This window comes from Mchenga conophoros, linkage group LG23, assembly GCF_057382185.1.
Source record: "Mchenga conophoros isolate Kocher_MC1m ecotype Shallow Benthic linkage group LG23, M_conophoros_male_GT1.1, whole genome shotgun sequence".
Lineage (NCBI taxonomy): Eukaryota > Metazoa > Chordata > Actinopteri > Cichliformes > Cichlidae > Mchenga > Mchenga conophoros.
The window spans coordinates 53,403,086-53,428,646 of NC_140547.1; the positions used below are offsets into that span (position 1 = coordinate 53,403,086).

Consider the following 25,561-nt stretch of genomic DNA (forward strand, 5'->3'; position numbering starts at 1 on the left):
GACATTTCTCTGTAATAAACTCTCTTTTCCAAAGATGAGTGATTCCTCAATCAGATACAGGCCTCGCAAAATCGCTAGCCCGACGTCCTGGGGCTAGTGATTTTTTCAGTTGGGCTACCAAAATCTTTCTCTTCCCTGCCCGTCGGGCTATTGTAGGAAGGAAAAATATATGTCATGCTTTTGCATTCTTTCAGAAATGTAGCTGGGTAATTATGTCATTGGCATCGGTGAGCCACTGTCAATATGTGACATATTGAAGTCGCGTTTGAATTTGCGCTTGTTTTTTTGCTTTCACTTTGCAATCCTGCGAACTGTGTATAGAGAGCGACAGCACTGATCTGTGAGTGATGATAATTTGTGCACCAATTCCTCTGACATCGTCTTATTAATCGTTAGCTTACTACGCAAACATGACAAGTGAAATCTCCCGCAGCTTAAACATGTGAGAGGTTGATCGCGCAGAGAATCGCTGAGCTTATGTGAGTGCGTGTGTAAAAGCAGCAGGATATATATTTCAGTTCTGCTGAGCCAAATAAGACAGGTCAGGGTGAAGAAGTGACAGCCAAAGAAAAGCTTACCACAAAACGGAGAAGTTATGACAAATCAGACTATAAGGCAAAAAGAAAGTGCAGCTTTATGGTTTCATGGACAAAATAATTTCTGTGGCTGCAATATGATGAGCTAAATAACCAGAGCTGCACATAAGTGGTCCGCAGGTGCGCATTCGCTGTCAAAATAAAAAACACGCACAAGGGTTAGGGTTAAATTTAAAAACTGTACTTTTGAGTTAAAATATATATTTATAATTTTAATAAATGACAAATTAAAAATGCATGAACAGTTTTTGTATCGAAAAAATATCGAACCGTGACACCAAAGTATCGAACCGAACCCAACCGTGAATTTTGTGTATCGTTGCACCCCTAATATATATATATATATATATATATATACACACACATATATATATATATATATGTGTGTGTGTGTGTGTATATATATATATATACACACACACACACACATATATATATATATATATATGTGTGTGTGTGTGTGTATATATATATATATATACACACACATATATATATATATATGTGTGTATATATATATATATATATATATGTGTATGTCTTCTGGACAGAGATCTCCGATGGTATTCCCGGGATCTGCTGGAGCCACTCTATTCATGTAGCCCCTTCCGCCGGGGTTACTTGCGTAGTAGCATTCCAACAACGCCCTGTTTTCGTCCCTTGCCCACCGATGCCTTCTTGTTCCAGTAGCCCACTTTTCGTCAGGGTGCCCTGGTTCCTCAACACCTGACGCGGACCTTGTTGATCCGGGCGACGTCCGAGCCGGCATGCCTTCATATTTATCTGTCTCGCTCATGTCTGCGGTAGGCTTGCTTAGCATAGGGGGTCTAGCCTTAGGACCCTTACTGGATACAGACGCCCCAGGCAGGAATCGAACTTGCGATCCTCTGTTCCAAAGGCGTGTAGTTTAACCACTACACTATCCAGCTGCTGGATATATATATATATATATATATATATGTGTATGTATATATGTGTATATATATATATATGTATATATATATATATATGTGTATATATATATATATGTGTATATGTGTATATATATATATATGTGTATATGTGTATATATATATATATATATATGTATATATATATATATATATATATGTATATGTATATATATATATATGTATATATGTATATGTATATATATATATATATATATATATGTATATATGTATATATATATGTGTATATATATGTATATATGTGTATATATATATGTGTATATATGTATATATATATATATATATATATATATATATATATATATGTGTGTATATATATGTGTATATATATATATGTATATATATATATATATATATATGTATTGTAGGGTAATTTCCAATAAACCAAGTTCAAAAAAGAAGAGTCTATGGCTGACACGTGTTCCTGGTTTCCAAAAGAAATGCTTCCAGTTGCATTTTGATTTGAAGACTGTTTATTTATTACAAACTGAAGATGTAACAATGAACTCCTTCCTAAAAGGCATGAAAGTTCCAAAAAATAGCAGTTATCCAGAACTAGCTGTGCACACGGTCAGAAAACCGTGAGACTCCTAACCTCTCTGTCCATGCTCCTCCCCTTCCCTCTCACACAGGGTTTCATGCTACTATTGCACTTACATACTTAAAGTGAGAGGTACCCCCTTTTAGGTTCCAATCCCAAAACAGTGACTTAAAATTACTTTATGTAAACCCATATATTTTCACATTTATTAATCCTGAAAAGATGACCTATGTAATGAATCTATGAATTATAAAACAAACATGAACTCAATCGTAAATAAAAATATAAAGCAATGTAAAGCGCTTACATTACCAGCCCCTAATTGTTCTAATAATGTATTGCCTTAGAACAATTACCACATTTTTTAACTTTACAAACTTAATATGAACCACGTTTAGACATATCCAATGTTTAAACACATGACAAAATATTATTTATAGACAAATGAATTGTCCAATACTTTGCCAATCAGCTTTGCAAAGTATATTAAGGCTGGTTTCTGTCCATTTCCAAAAGAACAGATGAAAAAGAATAAGAAAGAAAAGAAGGAAAGAGAGAAAGAAGGAAAGAGCCAGAGGTTGCTAGCACATGGCTCATCGTAGGGGCTTAGTCTTTACCACTAGCCCATTCAGATTCCACAAGCAGACAAATCTTGGTGATGGGTCTGTCCAAAACATTAGTCTTTGTCTTTATCCGTACTCGGCGAACGAGACCCTTCTTGTCTGGAACAGTTTTGATGATCTTTCCCATAATCCATGAGTTTCGTGGTGCACAGTCGTCCACAAGAAGAACGACATCTCCTTCTGCAAAGTTTCTTGATGCTGTGGCCCACCGCTGACGTTCCTGAAGTTGAGGTAGGTATTCTTTAGTCCATCTCTTCCAAAATAGATTGGACATATATTGCACCTGTTTCCATCTACGTCGTGAGTAGAGGTCATTCTGGTCAAACAATCCTGGAGGCAATGAAGGTTTTGTTTTCAACAACAAAAGATGATTAGGTGTCAGAGCCTCCAAATCATTTGGGTCGCTTGATGCCCTGGTGATTGGTCGGCTGTTGATCATCGACTCTGCCTCACATAAGACTGTATGAAGGCATTCTTCTTCCAGAACTTGTTCTCTCACAGTAGAATTCAGCACTTTTCGTATTGATCTTATCAACCTCTCCCATGCTCCGCCATGATGTGAAGCAGTGGGAGGGTTAAATGTCCACTTAATTCCATGCTGTTGAAATAGATGCTGAAACGGTGAAGTGTTCCAGTCAGTGACTGCTTCCTTCAGCTCACGATTGGCAGCAACAAAATTCGTCCCATTATCTGAGCGAATCTCCTTCACTTGTCCTCTCCGTGCTATGAAGCGCCGGATTGCATTTATGCATGAATCTGTGTCTAATGATGAGGCCAGCTCTATGTGTACTGCACGAACCGCTAAACAAGTGAATATAACACCATATCTTTTTAAGATGGTTCTTCCACGTCTTACTTCGAATGGGCCGAAGTAGTCTACACCAACCCTGGTGAAGGGTGGATCATCTGGCAGCACTCGCTCTCGTGGAAGATCAGCCATCAGTTGTTTCCCAATTCTCCCATGCAAGCGACGACATGTCACACTTTGCGATGATCTTTCTAATGGCTGTGTTGGCACTTGGGATCCAAAACTTCTGTCGCAATTCAGAGAGCATGTGATTGCGCCCTCCATGCCCAGTTTCTTCATGTATATGTTGGAGGACTAAGTCAGAAATGTGAAAGTCTCTAGACAGGATAATAGGCTGCTTAGCGATTTCCGGCATAGCTGCCCAGCTCAATCTTCCACCAACTCTCAACAGATCTTCCTGTAGTACAGGGTTCAGTTTGTATAAGTGGCTATTGCGCTTCACACTTTGTTCCTTGTGAAGAGCTGAAACCTCTTCCGAGAATTTCTCCTTTTGGCAAAATCTGATTATATCGAGCTCTGCTTGATTCAGGTCTTCCACTGAAATTTGTGTAGGCTTAAAGCTTGTCCTGAAACTGTCAATCTGACTTTGCCTCAGCTGTCGATCATTGTCAAGGCTATTCTCCACACTGGTTACGCATAGCTCTTTACGTTTTTGACAGAGACTCCAAAGTAAGGCTTTAAGTTTCAGGAACCACGCCACCACTCTTTTCAACTTTGTCCATGATGAGAAGTAATTTATCAGTCTCTTGAATGGAGCAACATTTTCTTCCACCTCTATCTTGTTAACTGTGGCTCTCTTGATCTCAGGATCACCAGAAGTGATTTCCGAACAATTCAGTGGAGTGTTAGGCCAAAACTCCACTGGACTGCGAAGAAAATCTGGCCCAGACACCCACGTTCTGTTCTTCATAAATTCATCTACTCTTTGCCCTCTTGAGGCGCAGTCAGCAGGATTCTTGTCTGTGCTGATGTGTTTCCACTGTTCCACATCAGAGCCTTTCAGAATAGCTGCAACTCTGTTTGCCACAAACGTACGAAAACGCGTGGTCTCATTCTGGAGATACTGGAGCACCACCGTACTGTCTGTCCAAAAACCGATTCTGCAAGGTTCAGTTGTAGCTCTCTTCTCAGGACACTATCCATCCTAATGGCTACTGTAGCAGCAGTCAATTCCAGGCGGGGTATGGTAGGAGGCCTGAGAGGCGCCACTCTGGACTTGCCCATCATAAATGCACATTGTGTCTCATTGCTCGTGTTACGCATGAGTAGGTAGCTGACTGAGCCATATGCATCCTCACTTGCGTCTGCAAAGTGATGTAGTTGTGCAAATACATCATTTCCAAAATCTTTGGGCTTGAAACATCTTGCAACTGAGAAGTGTTCCAAAGCAGGAAGGCTGGTTAACCAGTCAGTCCACCGCCTCTTTATGTGCTCAGGTAAGTCATCATCCCACCCGATCTTCAATCTGCACAATTCCTGCAGGGTAATCTTTGCTGGCAAGACTGCTGGCGCCAAAATGCCTAATGGGTCATACACTGATCCAATGACAGAAAGAAGTCCTCTTCTTGTGAATGGGCGATCTTTGATGTTGATCTTAAATCTGAATGTGTCTGACTCAACACACCAATTGAGACCAAGGGCCCTCTCAAGTGGAAGTTTGCCATGATCCAGGTCCAGGCTTTTCATTTCTGCTGCCAGTTCAGACTTTGGGATGGAGTCAAGCACCTTCCTTCGGTTGCTCACCCATTTGTTGAGACGGAAGCCTCCGTTGGCACAGATTTTCATTAGATCTTGACACATTGATATAGCCGCCTCCTCCGTAGCGACAGACTTGAGACAGTCATCAACGTAAAAGTTCTGCAATACTGTTTGAACAACTTCAGCTCTGAACTGCCTACTCTGGTCTTCAGCACACTTCCTCAAAGCGAAATTGGCACAACTGGGTGAGGATGTGGCCCCAAACAAATGCACAGTCATCTTGTGCTCAGTCAAAGCTTGATTGCAGTCGCCACCTGTCCACCAGAGGAACCTAAGTAAGTCAGAGTCACCGTCAGGCACCTTCACCTGGTGAAACATTGCTTCAACGTCTGCCATAATTGCAACAGGTTCCTGTCTAAATCGTATGACAACACCAATGAGACTGCTGGTCAAATCTGGACCCTGAAGAAGTTGATCATTCAGGGATGTGCCCTGATAGGATGCTGCACAGTCGAACACAACTCTTAATTTCTGCTTCACAGGGTGGTACACGGCGTGATGGGGTATATACCACACTTTTCCTTCTTTGTGCGCCAGTTCATCATTTGACAGTTGTACTGCATAGCCCTTTTTAAGAAGGTCTTCCATGAAGTCTGTGTACTCTTGTCGGAAGCAGTCATTCCTGAGAAATTTAAGCCTCAAGTTACGTGCTCGTTGTTCAGCGACTGAGCGATTATTTGGCATGTTGACCAATCTGTTCTTCAGAGGTAGACATATTGTATAGTGGCCATCCATCAGTTTTGCAGATTCCATGGCCATGTCCATAAACTGATGGTCCTCTCTTGACATTTCCACTTCATCATGTTTTCCTCCCTCTGGAAAATCCACCATGAACTGTTGAAGCCACAGGTTCTCTAAACGGCTCACTGATATGCGGTTTGCATTAGCCTTGGCTGGGTTTCTCTTGTCTGCATGACAGCCAGTTTCTCTCAAAGGTCCATTCACAGTCCAACCTAGCTTGGTTCTTACAGCATACGGTCCATTACCTACACTGCTTACAACCTCCCATGGCTCCATTGCTTTAGGTACATTTGCTCCGATGAGCAATCCAATGTCAGTCTCAATTCGAGGCAGTTTTACTTCTTTAAGGTAAGGCCACTTTTCGAGATCCTTCTGTAGGGGTATGTTTTCTTTTCCTACAGGTATTGTCCTTTGTGTGAAGACATCTGGCAGATCAATAAAGTCGTCACCAGATAAACTACTGACCTCCAAGCCTGACACTACATGAGTACAGACAGGTTTCTCTTCATTCATAGTTTTCAGTAGTATGTCAGTTTTCCTTCCAGTGATCTTCAATTTGTCCATTAATGTCTCTGTACAGAATGTGGCAGAGCTTCCTGGGTCCAAGAAGGCGTAAGTCTGCACTACTACACTTCCCTTTTTGGCCTTGACCTGTACAGGAACTATTGCAAGTGTGCAGTCATCTTCCCCGGCCCCAGTTGGCCCACAATCCTCAGACTCTGCACAGACAAAGGCACTTAAGATTGTTTGACTTTCACTGTTCTTAGTTTTCTTCTCTGTGTCAGCGTCTGTGTCCCTTTTCTTAATATGCAACAATGTATGATGAGCAAGAGAACATACCTCACAGCTCACCTTTCTCTTACAAAGTTTGCTCATGTGACCTTGCTTCAAACAGCTAAAACACAGTCCTTTGCCTTTCAAAAATTCCAACTTTTCGTTGTGTGGCTTGCCCTTAAACTTACCACACAGGTCTATGATGTGCCCACCGTTACAGAACAGACATGCCTGTGGAGTGGGTTTCACATAATTTGTGTTTTCCATTGGCTTTGTGTCTTTCTCCTGAATGTCCAATGGTATGGCACTGGTGGTGAATGACTTCTTCATTACAACCCTTTTCTGATCCTTGTTACTGTTTTGTTTAATGGTGAATGGTTTAGCAGTGGTGCTATCCTTTATGTCACCAAAAACAGGGTGAAGTGCAATTTTGGCTTGTTTATTAATAAACTCCACCAAATCATTGAACTTGACTCGTCTGTCGCCTCGCTCTTGCATACCACACACAACAGATCTCCACCTTTCACGTAACTTGTATGGAAGTTTTGCTACAATGGCTTTCAAGCTTGCGACGTTATCAAGTTCCTCCATGTAACTCACTTCAGCCATGGTGTTACAGCAAGCTGTCAGAAAGAGTGAAAACGCATTTAAAGCTTCTGCATCTTCTGGCTTGATAGGTGCCCAGTTTGAGACCTTGTTCATGTAGGCTACAGCAACTTTGTAGTCATTTCCAAAATGCTCTTTAAGGAGCTGTTTAGCCTTGTGATAGCCTACATCTGGCTTCATATGAAGGCAGCTCTTTATTAGCTCTTTCGGCTGTCCATTAGTGAACTGCTCTAAGAAGTAGAGGCGGTCCTTAGGACTTTCAGTGCGAGACTCTACTCCGTGCTCAAAGGCGCTTACAAATGTATTGTAATCTAGAGGATCACCACTAAAGGTAGGGATGTCTAAAGGTGGCAATGTCATCATTTTTTGTTGTTTCACCATCAGCTCAGTTATATTATTCTGACGTGTCATAACAGTACAGAGCGTTTCAACTGCTTGCTCATCTGCTGCAAAATCCACTCTAGACTGCTGCGTACCAATAGGGTGATTTTGTAAAGGCATGAATTCCCCATATCCATTTTCTGTGTTGGTGACTGGAGTTTGACTTACAGGTAATGGTATGAATCCAGAATCAATAGTTGTTGGGTATGCAGGACTCACATGTGACGAGCGCTCATTTTCAAAATTCTCTAATACCTTTAATTTAGCATCAGAGGCGGCAATAGCAGTTTGCAGATCTAGCTGCTCTCTTTTTGCTTTCAACTCAGTTTCCTGTCGTTCAAGCTCTTGTTTTTGTTTGAGAGCAGTTGCTTGTGCGAGCAATGTGGCTCTCTCCATTTCAGCTTTGAGGCGTACTGAGGAAGCAGTGGACACTTGGCTCCCAACGGCTGACCTGCGCCTCCTGCTTTTACTGCTTAATGCAGCGGACATCACAGAAACACTGTCGGAAGGCTGGATGTCTGCATCACACTGTTTAGCTTGTTCTGTGCGCTCCTCAGCTGCTTTAACCCACGTTTCCACATGTTGCATAAATCCACGAATACGACTAGCATTAGGTTCATACCAAGCACTTTGGTCCTTTTCAAATTCTTCCTCATGCATTAATACTCTCAAACTATCATTTATCTTACACAGTTCTCCAAATGAATCTTGGTAGTCTAAACGCAATTTCTGCTTAACAGCATTCACGTTAGCATCATCTTCCATTAGCCGTTCGAGCTAATTAGCTTGGCTAGTTAGGTGGCCTAGCTTAGCCTTTCTAGACTGGGTCAACCTGTGCAGCTTTTCCTCGACAGCCTTTTCCGTCATTTTTGGTTCTCTTTTTCCACACACTAGTTCTTCATCACTCTCATGCATTATGACAAATTTCCACAGTAGCAAAGCTTGTTTTCACTGCTTACCGTGATTCTTCCTCCAAGTAGGCTATTGCCTTCAATCCACAGTGCACGGCGTTGCTAAACATGATCCTTTTCAGTATTCCTTTTCCCAAAAAAGGAGCAAGAGGGGTTTTCTGACTAAATGTAGGGTAATTTCCAATAAACCAAGTTCAAAAAAGAAGAGTCTATGGCTGACGCGTGTTCCTGGTTTCCAAAAGAAATGCTTCCAGTTGCATTTTGATTTGAAGACTGTTTATTTATTACAAACTGAAGATGTGACAATGAACTCCTTCCTAAAAGGCATGAAAGTTCCAAAAAATAGCAGTTATCCAGAACTAGCTGTGCACACGGTCAGAAAACCGTGAGACTCCTAACCTCTCTGTCCATGCTCCTCCCCTTCCCTCTCACACAGGGTTTTATGCTACTATTGCACTTACATACTTAAAGTGAGAGGTACCCCCTTTTAGGTTCCAATCCCAAAACAGTGACTTAAAATTACTTTATGTAAACACATATATTTTCACATTTATTAATCCTGAAAAGATGACCTATGTAATGAATCTATGAATTATAAAACAAACATGAACTCAATCGTAAATAAAAATATAAAGCAGACGTCTGGCGCTTACATGTATATATGTATATATATACACACACACACACACACACACACATATATATATATATATATATATATATATATATATATATATATGAACAACCGCAGCTGACACAAAGTGCTGTACATTGGAACTATATAATAAAATTACATAAGATATAAATAAAAGCAAAAGTAAAATAATTAATTAAATAACTAATTTCATTACAAGAGAAACTGAGTCTCACTGAGGTTAAAAGCCAAAAGCGGGATTTAAGACGTGATTTAAAAGTGGACAGTGAAGTTTAGGATAATCTGACAGTGCTAACCTGTCAGATTATCCTAAACTATGACAAGAATAGGAAGACAAAGTTTTTCATTTGCATGAGTGCAAAGCCTGCCTTGTGATTGTGAGCTATTGTGCAGTGATGTTAGCACCCAGAACCGGGTTTGAAGAGTAGCTGGTGCCATGCTCCATGCCAGAGCTGCCACAACTCAGCGGCTGGTTAAGGGTGATGGAGAGAATGCGGCAATCCATTGGCTGCAGGCTTAGTATATTTCAGTCGGTGTAGTCCAATGGCAAGCGAGAGAGAGAGAGAGAGACCTGGTTTCTCTATCACTAATCTTGTCCGCGCAATACACTCGGTCTGCGAGAGCAATTAGATTCAGCACCGTTTCCAGTGCCTCTGCAGTGACTCATTGAAACATCTTCTGTGCTGATAAAGCCGCATCTCTATTCTCCCATACCACACACACACACACACACACACACTCAGTCTGTCTCAAAGACACATGCTGGACGTACAGTTAACTGTGTTCAGAGCGCAAAGACTGCGCGTCTTACTTTGGATTTGCAGAGCAGCGGGTTGGACGTGGACTTTATTGCGTTTTTCTTATGTGGTGTGTATTTCGCCTGAAGTCGGGACTTACATTTAAGTCAGACGGTGGTGATACAGGCTGAGGTAAGTGCGCTGCCGGCGGGATGTCATGGCGAGCCTCACAGCTTTCCCGAGCGAGAAATAACAGTGTAGATTTATAGAGAAGGGGAGAAGGTCTGTGCGTTTCCATGGGCTGACCCCCTCCTCTGCTGTCTCGCAACATAGCACAGTCCAAAGGGGATTCTTCCAGACACTGGTAACCTTAATAGAATCAGGCTTTTCCTTTTTACAGTTGGAAAAACTGTTAGGAGTCTGGCATGGCGATGTTTTCACCTGAAAACCCCGCAGCACGACAGGCTTGTTCTTGCGCACTTTCATTAGACTCCAGTTCACGTGAACGTGTTGATTAGAGAAACGATTTGCTGCAGTAAAGATGTCGGTTGATGCAGAAGATGATAAACATACATCTCAAATCCCGAACTGCACTTTTTGTTTATTTGTGTATTTCTGTGTAGACACGCAGACTTGGAATCGTGTCTTAAACCAAACTCTGCGCCCGTTGAACAGCTCGGTTACCTTTATTGCGACAGCGCCGACACGATAGGCGGATGTATTCCACCAGCTTAAAAACGTTTTTCCCTCTAGGTGGCAAAACGTTTCAACACGCCACACACTCGCGTTTTTCCACAACTCTTGTGTGTATGGGATGCAACAAAGACGGGCATCTTCCAGCAGGACTTCTCTGCGTGCGTCTCTATCGAAGCATCCACAAGATGGTGGTGTGGATATCTGTACGTGGATTTTGAGAAAAAGGGAGGAAAAAAACAGGAAAAAAGGCGGTTAGAGTGGAAGGTTGAGTGGGGTTTGTCTCTTGCGTGGATATTTACAGCTTCATCGCTGCTAATGCTGTGGTTTCAATGGATCTGTGGCATTCACACTGGCTCCGTAACAGCAGCAGATTGCAGTTCCACACAGGCTGCTGGTTTAAAAACGGATGACCTTGTATGTGTTGTCATTCATGAACGCACAATGGAGTGGTGAACTTGGTGCAAAAGGGACCATAAAAACATAGACACACCCAGAAAATAGATGTGATGTGTGAACATCAGGTGAAACATATGTTTTGCATTTGAAAGCCGCTGCAGGAGTATTATTGATTATTATTGATAATCATATGATTCTCTAAAGAAATACATTCTTCAAACACCAAGACTTGAGTTTAGCAAAGCTTTGATTCATTCTGATGTGTGTGTGTGTGTGTGTGTGTGTGTGTGTGTGGGGGGGGGGGGGGGTAACTCTCTCTCATGTTCAAAGAAGGGTGCTTGAAAGCATCATCTCTCTTAGAGAATGTTTTTACTGTTGCATGTTGATGGCATGAGCTACGCGCTTGGGCCTACCTTAACTTTTAGTTCATTGTGTCAATGGTGTCCACAGGGGCCAATGCAAAGGGCCGGCTCCTCTGTGATGGTAGAATAAGCAAACAGAGATGGACCCGACTCATGCTTAGCCAGTGGTTGTTCTGCCACCATGTTACCACACATGTGAGGGTGTGGAGTGTGAGTTTACCCCACAATGGCTTCTGTGGGTAGTTCATGTTTTGCACCCCTGATGGGATGAGCCTGGCAAACACAAAGTGTCAGTGCATTTTCACATGCTGCTCAAAGCAGGTGGTCTTCTCCCTGACATTTGCAGGTTATGTTTACGTTAGATTGGTTACATAATTGGGGTACTTTCTCACATTGCTGCTAAACTGGAACAGGAATTACTTGGCACATGGGGTGTGTGTTTTTAGTAGAGTACTGTATGGAAACGTTTAGGTCTATGGCAACCTGCTAGCAACATGGTTGCTAGTAAGTATGAATACTTTCTTGTAAACATCTTGACCCCTTTATGCACATTTTCTATCAATGTGTCCATAAATTGGCAGAATTAGAGGGAGTTACCCACAGTTAATGTAAAAAATCAGACATCAGGCCCTTAAGTGGCTTGGCTGTGAAGAAAGTCCCAGCATTGTTATGCTACCATTACAAGACTTCTTGCAAAGTGCAGCCTCCTTGCTATTTATACCATTGCACCCCGTTGCAAGGGCCTGCCTTTATCAGGAAGAAGAAATTAAAAGTTAATGTTGTCGATTACAAGCTGATAAAAAATCAGATTGGGTTCTTTTTCCCTGAGAAATGTTTCTTTACAAAATTAAAATGATTAGTCTGCTTTCTCTAGGATACGGTGGCCGCGTATCGAGATCCCACACACTTCAAAAATCACCCTGTGATGATTAAACCAATCTTCAGACAAGTTATGAAAAACGAGATGATGAAGTTATTTGACTCGCCAAGGGATCAGAGTTAGCCTCCGGGTGCTTCTAGTGCTAAGCAGTCATATTGATGCAAAGAGCTCACAGTCAATAGTTATTGATCAGCACAAACATTTTATGTCATTTATATGAAATGCTATGAAATCTCTGAACTATATCGAAATGACTTTTGAGATGAAGAGCACAGGTGTAAACGTCATCGTCCTGGTAAAGGATACTTCAGGAAAACACATATTTAAGAAGCTAACAACTTGAGTCACTCATCATGTTTGTGTAACATAAGAAGGAGAAAATAGAGACATTCTTCACATCACAGCATATCTGAGTTTCTTTCTCTGGTTTAAAACCAATGTTAGTAGGCGAGATGGAAAATGCAAAACAAACATGCTATCTATCTATCTATCTATCTATCTATCTATCTATCTATCTATCTATCCATCCATCCATCCATCCATCCATCCATCCATCCATCCATCCATCCATCCATCCATCCATCCATCCATCCATCCATCCATCCATCCATCCATCCATCCATCCATCCATCTGGCCTTAGCACATCAGAGTGATTGCTGGAATTTCCCAAGTTTCATAGCATGTGTTTTAGGAGCGTTGGCCTCTTTCACACGTTCCCTGTTGCTGCTTAAGACACTTTTACAGTGAAGAGGGATTTAAGATCATTTATCCTTCAAATATTTCAGATTATTCAGATTTATTGGATGCCTTCATTAAAAAGCTTAGAATTTTCTTTAAAAATGTATTTTTCTCTTTTTTCTGCATGTGATATGCTCGTTTATTGTCTTGTTCTTTCATGCAACATCTACTAGTTATCTTCTGTCTAAGATGAGGCAGCTAGCTGTGGGTAGCATTTTCATTCATTGTTCCTTCACTTATTACCAACCAAAGCAGCCTCAAACCCCGATGCTCCCTCCACTTTCCTTTAAATTTGTGGTGATATTTTGTTGTTGGTGTGCAGTTTGATGTTGGCAGCACAGATTTCTTTGGTGGCGCTGCTCTAAAGTCAGCTGATCCAAGTAGCTTCTGGAGAAATGACACGTTTACTTTTTCCAGCCTGTAATCCATTACTGATTACTCACTATGTTCAAGAAAGACAGTGGTTGTTTCTGTAAAGTGGAGATTCTGAAAAAAACAAGTGTGTTATTAGCTTTGTCAGATTGTGTGCTTTGTTGTTATGACTTAGATGAATCTCAGAACAGTTTTATTAATAATCAATGCAGAAATCCTGACAACTCTAAAAGATTTACTTTTTCTTGCAACTGTATGTTGCAGTTCTATTGTTTTATGTCTGTTCAACTTCCTGTGATAGCCACAGGAGTAGAGAGTGCCTGACTGGATCATTTTATGATGATTGAAATGCAAATGACAGACTGCGGCTTCATTGATATTCATAAGACGTATCTCATATAATCATTACGAGTCAGAACAATGTTCACAATCTCCTGTGTGCTTCTGTCAAGGAGACCTATGGATGCATACTCTGTATTCAGCTCGAGCCATCTGAAGGACTTTTTTGAAAAACACAAACACACCCTATCCCCCAAACACACATCATAAAATGCCCCATTACTGCAAGTAATATAAACTCTGTCAATTTATCACACACACACGCGCACACACACAAGGGAAAAAAAGAAAAACAAGCATATACCCTCAGTTAAGAATGAGTAACAATTTCATTTCATTTGCTGCATTCATGCTTTTACTGTTTGGTGACTCCTGTGCTGCCATGCGAGGCAGCGTGAACATAATAGGAGCCAGTGATGTACAGCCTGCGGTTGTAGTCAAACACCAAACAACTGCTCACTAAAATCAATACATCTTCTGTTAAATATATGTTGAATATATGCAGTTATATAATGTTACAGTGAATAAAAGCCCTTGCCCATTTTCAAAGGCATATAGCTTATTTCACATCATTTTCATTAATAAGACTTTTAAATGAGTCGAAACTTGCTTTTTCCTTATTATTTATATGCAAACATGTATAATGTTTTTATTTATGGGTTCCCTGTGTTAAGTAACCCGTAGTGGCTTGAAAAGCCAAAATTGTATTAATTCATCCATCAGTAGTTTTCTGCATGCGCTGATGAAGACATAACACTATGGCTCTTTTGTGGTGGAGGTTTTATTGCCCTTGGGAACTTGTAGAGCAATGTAGTGGAAGACCATGGTGGTCTGGTAAATCCTCTGAGGGAGGAAGAAAGTACAGGTGTAGGAGCCATAGAGCCAAGAGGCCGTCCTGCCTGACACCAGTCCGGACTCTTATAAGCACCTGAAACAAGTGAATGCTCAGCATTACCAGGTACACTACCAGTCAAAGTTTGGACACACCTTCTCATTTAATGTTTTTTTCATTATTTTTACTATTTTCTATGTTGTAGATACAAACTGAACACATCAAATTCACGAAGAAAGATATATGGAGTTATGTAGCAAAGAAAAAAATTGAGGAATAACTTTAAATATGTTTTATATTTAGATTCCTGACAGTAGCCGCCCTCTGCTGTGTCGACAGCTGCAAACCCTCGGCCTTCTCTCAGTGAGCTTCATGATGTCGTCACCTGACATGGTTTCACCTCACAGGTGAGCCTGTCAGGGTTCATTGGTGGAGTTTCTTGCCTTCTTAATGACGTTGGCACCATCAGTTGTGTTGTGCAGCAGTCAGGTTGGTGCACAGCTGACAGCCCTATTTGACAACTGTTAGAATTCATATTATGACAAGAACCAATCGGAGTAGAGAGAAACAACAGCCCATCATTACTTTAAGAACTGAAGCTCAGTCAGTCCGGAAAATTGCTAAAACTTTGAATGTGTCCCCGAGTGCAGTCGCAGAAACCATCAAGACCACGATGAAACTGTCTGACATGAGGACCAAGAGCCACCTCTGCTGCTGAGGATAAATTCATTAATGCGGTAAATCTCCGTTAACGAGTTACCACGGATCGTTAAAGAGCTAACGCGTTGACACCGTGCAGCCCACACGGGCTGATCCGTGGTAACTCGTTAACAGGATTTACTTTAATGCAGTTATGGTGTTAACGTCATTTTAACTAGATCCATGCTGACAGCACTAATTATTATTAAAAATCATCACTTAAACATAATTTTGTGAATGCTTTGTAAAGTTGCTCTCAAAAACCTAAAAGAAAACTCGGTGCCAAATGAAGAAAATTTCAAGAAAGATGGATGTTCCAGTACTTTTTTGTTGAGTTCAATAGAAGTGTGAGATGACTTATATGGATTGAGGAATTTGGATATTGACGCTGCAGTTGAAGTAAGTTACCTGACAGCTGACGAGCTGCATGCTGCTGATATTCCAGGTCTTGCTTGTTAAAGCAAGTTCAGGTCAGGGCTTCCAGATGCCCACCTGGAAGCTGTACTCAGAGTTTCATCTGTAACATCCATCAGAGTAAATATGGCTCAGCTGTGTGAACAGAAGTGCTGCCAAGTGGCTGGCAAGAAAGAAAGCACAAATGGACTCAGAGGTGATTAGTTTATTGAGCGCAGTATTACAATATATGCTTTAAAAGGGAAAAAAGCACTAACTGTTAAAAATACATATACAAACAGTGTTGGGGAGTAACGGAATACATGTACCGCCGTTACGTATTTAAAATACAAAATATGAGTAACTGTATTCCGTTACAGTTACCGTTTAAAAAGGTGGTATTCAGAATACAGTTACTTTGTTTAAATAAATGGATTACACTGCGGTACTTTCCTGTTTCATGTTGTCGCGGGTCAGGACTGTTTGGGTTTTGTTTGACAGCTACGTTCTGTTGTTCCAGGCGGCAGCGTTACGGTTGCCATGGTTACAGGGTGATGCTCTCTCTCTCTCTGTGTTTCCTGGGTGAGAGAGCGCCTTTTCGTTGTTGTTGTTGTTGTTGTTGTGCTAAGCTAACAGGCAGAATGCTACAAGCATAGCTCTAAAGAATGTAGCATCATGGGCAGTGTAGTCCGTGCTGCAGGGAGAATGGACTGCCATACACGTTATGTGTCTGTGAGCGCGAGGAGGGAGAAAAAGGCGAGTGGAAAGGTACGAGTTGTCGTCGAGCAAAAACGGGAGCTGGAAGCATGTAAATATAATAATAACCACTTCAGCCAAGAAGACAGCCTGACGAGCCCAGCTGTAAGTAAGCTATTAAGACTGGACTGTACACCGTGTTCCTGTTTTCCTCCGAAAACAATAAGTTCCGTTGGAGCAGCCTTTCAACGCCTCTCTCTGTCTCTCGCAAGAAAAGTTGACCCACACAACAAAGTAAAGCTATTTTTCGGCTACGAGCCGACAGGGACCCCGCCGTATTAGTCAGAGGTCCCTTTACTACAGTTCGGAGTCGTGGACCTTCAGTAACAGTAATAAATCACACAGCAATAGTACATTCACGTTGTTGTAAAAAGCACGATAATATATTAAGTAATCCAAAGTATTCAGAATACGTTACTGTCATTGAGTAACGTAACGGAATACATTACAGAATACATTTTGGGGCATGTATTCTGTATTCTGTAATGGAATACATTTTAAAAGTAACCTTCCCAACACTGTATACAAATGTATATTTGTGTGTTTTTTTTAGACATATCACTGTAAAAAAAACAAAAAGTGCTGTTTTTACAGGAAAACGCTGGCAGCTGGGGTTACCAGGGACTTCCTGTAAAAAATACAGCAGCAGTAGATAGCTTTACACAGAAGATATGTAAACTGGAGTGGTAAAGGAATCAAATATTTAGAACATATACTAGAAGAAACAGAATTTATTTCATTTGACGGACTAGTTACACAATATGGGATCGACAAGAAAAGACTTTTAGAATATCAACAAATTAAATCCATAGTAAGAAAGAAATTTAAACCGGGTCAAGTTGAACTACAAACACCACCAAGTGCGACACATTTCCTTACTCTTAAAACCCCCAGATTACTATCCAAAATATACAGAATGCTTTCTAAAACAGATGAATCAATATCACTTCCTATTGCAAAATGGGAAGCGGATTTATCAGTTAACTTAGACCTAAACTTCTGGTCTCAGATTTGCTTAAAAACCTTTCATCTAATTAGAAATCCCAGTCTTCAATTAATTCAATACAAAATATTACATAGAGTGCACTATACAGGTCATCGGATGTTCAAGATGGGCTTTACGTCTACCAACAACTGCTCACACTGCCAAACCAATTCACCAGACAATTATATCCACGCTCTTTGGTTCTGTCCACCAGTTCAGAAGTTTTGGCGCGAGATATGTGAAGACTTATCAAAGTGTCTGAAATGTAACATTCCAACTTCCCCCTTAGTGTGTTTGTTGGGCAGCTTAGATAATGTCCATATGGTTTTCACTGCCCTATGCATAGCCAAGAAAACAGTCCTCATGAACTGGAAAAATAAAAATAATCTTAATTCTAACCAATATAGAAATTATCTATTAGATTACATTAGTCTTGATACAGCCTCTGCCACCACATCAGATCAATTGCTCTGGGCTCCTTTGATCAGCTCCATCACCTAGTGGGGGTGGGGGGTCATAGTTTGGTCCCGCCTTCACTGTTGTGATTGGTGTGGGGGTAGGGACAGGCTCAGGGCGTCGGGGGGGGGGGGGCATCTTCCTTGGAGGACTCAACCCGGGGTAGCGGTCATGGCCCTTTAAGGGCTCTGTTGGCTCTCAGGTGACTGTTTCCTCGTGGCTGCGTGCAGCGGGGCTAGGGGAGGGTCTGTGCTGACGGACGTGGGTTACTGACCTGGTAGACTGGCTGCCCCTGGGTGGGTCCGGGATGGGCGTGAGGTTCTGGGGGTGCTCCGTCTCTGGGCTGGGGCCCTGGCTGGGTCTTGGGGGCTTGGGTCCTGGTTGGTGTGTTGCCGGGGTTGTGGGCGGGTGGGTGCATGGGGCCCAGCCCTGGAGCAGGGTGCCGCCAGTGCATTGAGCCACCTGGGGGGCTCTTCAACTGGTGGGGGAGATTGTCACATCTTGCAGGAACTTTCCTCTCTTCAGGAACTCTCTCTGCAGGAGGGGGAGATACAGGAGAGGTGGAGGAAGATCTCAGCCTGGGTGTTTATTGTCTTATGTAGTCTGGAAGATGAGTGGATGGTGGGGTGGGTGCAGTTTTCTCTGTGGTGGGGTTGGGTGGACTGTCCCGGGCTCTGTGGGGCCGGGCAGCGCTGCTGTACTGGGCCCCGGTCCGGATGGGCCTGGGCCCCCTTTCCCTGGCGGGTCACGGAGTATGGGGGTGCCTACTGGGGTCAGCGGGGGAGCTGGCCCCAGGGAGGGGTCACTTGCCCCTCCCTTCCTTCCCTCCCCATCTCCAGCTGCCTCCCCCTTCCCGCTTCACCACAACCACCCACACATGCAGGGCCTTGGAGTGGGGGTATGTCACCAGGGTGCAGAGGAGGCTACCCCCCCCCCCCCCCCCCCTGCCCCTTCTGGCTGCCTGTTTCTCAATTTTATCCCACAACTTAGACATTCACATTACTCACACTCTCATTACACATACATATAGGATCTTGGGGGTGGGCACGCTACACGGACTCCAAAAGACCATCAGGGTGTACACCTCACCCCTGGCGTCGTGTCCCACCTCTCAATTTTAAATACACGTAGACATTGAGGGCTAGCAGGAGGGACCATGCGCTTACCTGCTGCTCTCTGGCACGTAGCTCCATGCCCTCCTGGGTTTTAAATGCACCTTAGAACACACATGCATTAACACTACAATGAGCGGGTGGAGGGAGGTTTGGAGTCTTCTTTCACCCCCGTTCTCTGCGGCCTGCTGGAGCAGGGGGGCCTAGGAGGAGGAGTTGGCCGTCCAACTGGGGTCTGGAGTGTGGGGCCTCCCTGCTGCTGCGGAGTCGGGGCGGTCTGCCTCCCCCCACCGCAGGGAAAAGGGTAACACCACCTGGGTCTGGGTGCAGTTCCCCCTCCAGGTGAAAGGGTACCTAGACCCGGTTTGTAGAGTACGCTTGGGGAGTGTGATCGTGTGTACAGCGTCTCTTTATGTCTGTCTCCACGTTGGTTGAGTGTGGAGTAAGTGCATATGAGAGCATGAGGGTGGGAATGGATGTTTGTGTCTGTGTGTGCCTGTATGTCTGTGTCTATATGTCAGGTTGGGTATCAGACGCCACCTCTCTGTGGACATCTCAGGCCCTCCAAGGTTTGGAGGCCTATCTCCCCCCCGCCCAACACCACCACTACCACCACCACCACTTCCCCTGCCAGTGGCGGACTCCCTCAGACATCGGTGCGTTGGTGGTTCTTTGTGTCCGGGATGGGCGTCCGGGTACACACTGGCTCACTGCTTGGTGGCTGCTTATCGGGGCCTGGAGCCTGGGGCTCGCTAGGGCCACTTCGGGGGTGGGGTACTCTCGGCCTCTCGGTCTGGGGCTCGGTCACTCAGGCACAGCTGGCTGCCGGCAGAGCTCACGGGCACGTCGCTGCAACCCCCCCTGGCTTCTGCTCCACGGAGGCCCCACACTCTGTTGCCCCTCTGTTGGTCTTCCTTGGTCTCTTGTGTTCTGGGGGCCTCTGGATGTCTGGAGTTTTGATCTCCTCCATACCTGCTTCATGCCCTGGAGGACGAGGCTGTGGCCCCCCCACACCCTCTAGCAGATCATTACATGAAGGAACCTTTTAAAAAAGTTTCTGATTCAATCTATTTTTGTCTCTGAAAAAATGTCTCTAAAAATTGTGATGCAAATTGTTGTTGTTTATTTCATGGAATTCATTTCGTAGAGTTCCTGTGATTGTTATGTATATTTTTATCTTGTTTGCATTTTATGTGCACCTGTGGGAATGACCCACTTTTACATGGATAAGGTGACATCCAGTCACCTTATCCTATAATGGTTCGGTCCAGAACCTATTTCAACAATCATCATCCCCATTAATGATGATGTTTATGTGTGAGTGGCTGATTGGGTCATTAGTTTTTTTATTTTCTGTTGTTTTATTTTAAATTAAGCACAAGCTGTTTGGTGTTTTGTAATAGCCCCAATGAAGGCCACAAGCCGAAACATGTTTGTCTGGTAATAAAGTTGTTCCTTAGGGTTTCAGGCAAAAAAAAAAAGAGAAAAGAAAAAAAAAAACTATGTAAACTGATTTACAGTGAATGAAACACACAACTGTTAAATCTACAAAAAAAGAAATTAATTTCACACAACAATTGTTGTGTATTCATAGAATATTTCCTGTATTTTTTACATGTAATAATTGCTTATTGTGGATCCATAAATTGTAAAATTAAAAGGGAAATGTCAAACAAAAAACTAAATTGAACTGGTAAAACAACGGTGAAACTGTGCATTTTAAATGGAGCTGCTCTTTATATTATACATAAAATCTATTACTATGCTGTATTTTCATGTTTTAATGTAAAATTTGAAATCATAAACCTGCAAACATCTTACTGCTGTGCCTTCACTTAAACATGCAAAAATACATCTTCAGAAAAGACTAGTGAGGAAAATATCACTTTTGGGGAATTCATTTTGCAGCCATCCATCCTCATCCGCTTTATCCGAGGCCGGGTCACGGGGGCAGCATTTTGCAGCCATTATCAATAAAACAATTGACAACAATTGGATGCATTTTTTCCAACTTACACAACAACTTGCACAGCAGTCACACAATTCAATCAAAATGCTATAAAACTGTGGAACATTGCCACAAAGCAAGAACCATCTTCATTAAACAAGCATGTGGCACACCCTCTACCAGAAAAAGTTACAGTAACCTGTTAAGACTAAAAAATGACATATTGTGCGAAAATTACCGTAATCACCATCCCGCACGACACATACTCTGCTGTCACCACAACCGTGGCCCTGGTCGATCGTGGCTCAAGAGTTGGGAGTTCGCCTTGTAATCTGAAGGTTGCTGGTTCGAGCACTGGCTCTGACAGTCTCGGTCGTTGTGTCCTTGGGCAAGACACTTCACCCGTTGCCTACTGGTGGTGGTCAGAGGGCCCGGTGGAGCCAGTGTCCGGCAGCCTCGCCTCTGTCAGTGCGCCCCAGGGCGGCTGTGGCTACAGTGTAGCTGCCATCACCAGTGTGTGAATGTGTGTGTGAATGGGTGGATGACAGGTTGTGTAAAGCGCTTTGGGGTCCTTAGGGACTAGTAAAGTACTATACAAATACAGGCCATTTACCATAACAATTGTTTTCCCCAAATTCAAGTTAAAATATAACCAAAATGCTTTGGGAAGTGAACACTGCATGGTCAAAAACATGTGTCTGTTGCAGTGATAAATCACACTTTTGCATTTTTAAAAAAAAGGTTATAGGTAGTCAGATGTCAGCCAAGTCTTGGTCTGGCCCTGAATCTTGGCCAAGCTTGGACCCAGATTCAGACTGTTATTTTATAAAAACAGTCTGAATCCGGGTCCAAACCCAGCCAAGACTCAGAGCCAGACCTGGATTCCAGAGTCTCAATTACAATTGTTATAACGCGAGATTCTCAGGTCTGAGAAATAAGAAAGACATATTTGCTCACCTTTTGAAGAACCTCCAGAGTGGAAGCCAGCTCAGATAATGGATGTTAAAGTTGTAGTATTTATTAATGAAATTCATTTTGAAATATAAATATAATTTTTATTTAAATGAAATGATTAAATAATATATTAATGTTTAAATAAATACAGTGATTAAAAAATGAATTTGATGCACATGGCTCTTCTGGTCCTCCACAGCTATCATGTGTCTGGTGTAAACGTGTATTCAGGTGTTTTATTTGTTAGGCCAGCGGCCGCGAGAGTCGAGGCTCGGGTGTGAAATTGATGGTTTTCAGGGTTTTTGTCGTTAACTCGGTTTCCCTTGTTTTTTTTTCAAATGTTGTGGTTGTGTGTCTTATTTTGAAAGAAATAGTTACGCGTTACCATAGAGAGCATTAAGGGGCAGAGAGGAGGATGTTACTTTCGATGTTGTTGGTGCAAGTTACACAATTACACAGTGAATTGATGTTTAGTATTATATTTACAAAATAGCAGTTTTTGTCTTGGCTGCATCCTTTTATTTTGTTGTATTTATCCGCGACTCCTTAAAGGCCGGTCCGTGAAAATGTTGTCTGATATTAAACCGGTCTGGAGCAAAAAAGGTTGGGGACCGCTGAGTCAGGCCATTTCAAGATTTAAAAGGTAGCATTAAAGAAATATGAGCTCAAAGCATTAAAATGTTGAGGCACTGGTTGTGTTAGTTCAGTGAATGGAAGTTATTTGTAAGGGAAACTATTTCTACTTGCTGCCAACACAAATGTGTATACTTGTGTCTCTTTTCACAAACTAAATGTGAATCTGATCATGGAAACTAATGATCCTCGATACATATGGAGCACAGCAGCAGACACCCAGTGCATTGCAGGCAACTATAGTCACATGTTACACAGTGTTACAGGCATATACAGTGTTCCTGAAACATGAAAACATAAAATTCTTTATCATTTTTTGTGATGACTTTAACTAATTACACTTGCTGCACTGCAGTGTCGCTGATCAGGGACATACTCTCTTTTCACTTCATCCACACTCATTGTAGGGCTGATTGACTTTGTGATGTTAATGTTTCGGAAATTCACTCAGTTAGTGTTAGGGTGCCTGTACAGCCATTTGCCTTTGTCTCAACTATGTAGTCAACATTTTCTTCCCCTCTGTTCTGTTTTACTAATCATTATTGTAAAGCTGTTGGAATCGGACAGATCGGCACTTTGACTCTCTTACTAAGATCATCTATTCATGCAGTTTTGTTTTTTTCATTTTGAGAAAGGACTCAGTGCTGGTCAGCATGAGATTGAATCACTGATTTGGCTGCTTTCAGTGGCACTTAATGGGAGGATAATTAATCAACACATTTGGATTGGAGCTGATTTTCCTTAACCAATAAAATATGAAAACTATATAGTTTAAAATGAAGAAGGTGCTATAACAGGACCTTGAATTAATATCAGTGAGATGCTTCAGAGCCTACAGGATAGATTTATAATTCCAGGAACTTTCCAGAACTCCCTCACCAAAGAAAATGTGCTGTTATTGACTCATTTCCACCAGTCTCAATCCTCCACAGTCCTCTGCTCGCTCTTTTCTTTTGTTCTGGAGCCAACAAAGTATTCTCATTTTTAGCTATTGGGCAGCAAGCAGTGAAAATGAAGACGTTTTCAGAATAACTGCAGGACACCGATGCCTTCGGTCACTTTAACAAAACAAAAACCAATGTGATGATGATGATGATGATAACAATAATAATAAAGTATAGTTAACACATGTTTTATTCAAATTAATGTAAACACAATCAGCAGAGAGTTACGAGTGTCGCAGAGGTCAGATCAAACTTTGACTTCATTCCTGGCCACCAACACAAAACAGCAAAACAGGATGTAGGATGGAATATGGAAAACAGGAAGAGTTGTTTAGACTCGTATACACTTTATAGTATATTTATTTACACTATTTGCTGCTACTTTCACTCAAAATGTGGTTAGGTACATGCAGCCAAACTGGTTGTTTAATATAAGACGAATCGTGGTTCTGCTTGTTAAAAAGCAACATTTTGAAACCATTAATGTTTCAATCTATGATGCAAAACGACACATAGAAACATTACAGTTGGGGGTGAGGTCAAGGTAAGTTTAAAGAAAACCTAAACCAAACAATATATTCTGAGAGCACAGAAAATCATTTCAAATAAAAGTTTGAACACTTTTTAAATTAAAGTCAAAATTTTGTCCTTCGTCCTAACCAACAAAACCATTTAGGAGATAACCAAGGTTAAGTTCACCCTCTCAAGAACATACGTGTGCATACACATCATATATCCAAGTAATTTTTCCCTAGTAATTTGCTGAATTAAAGATGATTAATCTGCTCAGACTCATCTGGTAAACTGCAATAACACTGTAAATATGTCGTAGTGGAAACACTCAACATGCTTTTTGTTGTTCTTTTAGGACTATCTATCTCGCCAAGCTGGACTTGAGATAACCAAAGTGTTCTTCAGAGTGCTTTCTTCTGGGAGTGACAGTTACCCAGCAGCCATCAACCTCCACAGAGTCTTGGGATGGGGAGCTCTGAGAAAGCTGCTTTGACTGGCCGGGGCTCATGTGCTCAACTTGCATCCTGAGGAGAAGCAGGCAGCTTCTTGGTGGGGTGCCCAGGACCCAAGCGTGGACCAAAACCACAACCTGCCAGGCTCGGGCTCAGCACAAAAGGAGCATGACAGCATCTGGAGGCCTTTCATGGATGTGTTACTGCATGGCTAAGGTCAGCATTCTGTCGTGGATGGGGCTGGTGTTGATCTCGTCAGCTATCGTTCAAGCCCAGCAGCACCCTGTAGTCACCACCAATTATGGGAAGTTGCGGGGAGTGAAACTTACATTGCCCAATGAGATACTGGGACCAGTGGAGCAGTATTTGGGGATTCCATATGCAATGGCCCCAACGGGGGAGAGGAGGTTCCAACCACCAGAGCCCCCCATGTCGTGGCCCGGTATCAGGAATGCTACTCAGTTTCCTTCAGTTTGTCCTCAGTTCTTAGAGGACCGCTTTTTACTCAATGATATGCTCCCCGTGTGGTTCACGGCTAACTTGGATACAGTGGTTACCTACGTGCAGGAGCAGAGCGAGGACTGCCTTTATCTGAACATCTATGTCCCCACAGAGGACGGTAGGAAAACCTCGTTTTTCTGCTCGTTGTCATGTGTCTGTGTTTTTACAGCTTATATTTCACTTTATTTGAGCTTTAGTATTCCTCTGGCAGACTTACATTCATCTCCCAACACCTGCTCAGTCTCACATCAATCTGCCACTTCCATTTTGTAATGATTCTGCAGTTTTGTATTGTGTTATGACTAAAGCACAGCTCTTTCCTTGACAGACTGCTTTCACCGTTCCCTGAAAGACATTTACTAAGTGAATTATTCATCCACTAATAGAAGACATGAGCTTGGATTAGATGTAGACAGGTCTGCATCACCTACAGGTGCTGCGCCGGGGCAATGACCCAATCCTCTTTTCAAATATACATTGTTAAAGCGCCACATTTC

The 25,561-nt window shown here is 42.4% G+C and overlaps 1 protein-coding gene across 2 annotated transcripts in view; it reads left to right on the forward strand.

The window, feature by feature from the left end:
- Positions 1-9,981: 9,981 nt before the first annotated feature.
- The window catches only part of nlgn4xa (neuroligin 4 X-linked a), a 110,568-nt gene continuing 94,988 nt past the window's right edge, over positions 9,982-25,561 (forward strand). Inside the window, exons 1-3 of one of the 2 annotated variants that reach the window (XM_085264057.1) lie at positions 14,525-14,844; positions 15,022-15,125; positions 24,467-25,182. In XM_085264057.1, the coding sequence (XP_085120183.1) occupies positions 24,618-25,182 (565 nt within the window). In that variant the 5' untranslated portion in view covers positions 14,525-14,844; positions 15,022-15,125; positions 24,467-24,617. Of the gene's footprint in view, positions 10,295-14,524; positions 14,845-15,021; positions 15,126-24,466; positions 25,183-25,561 lie in introns of those variants that run through there. The other variant, XM_085264056.1, reaches the window with a different exon arrangement.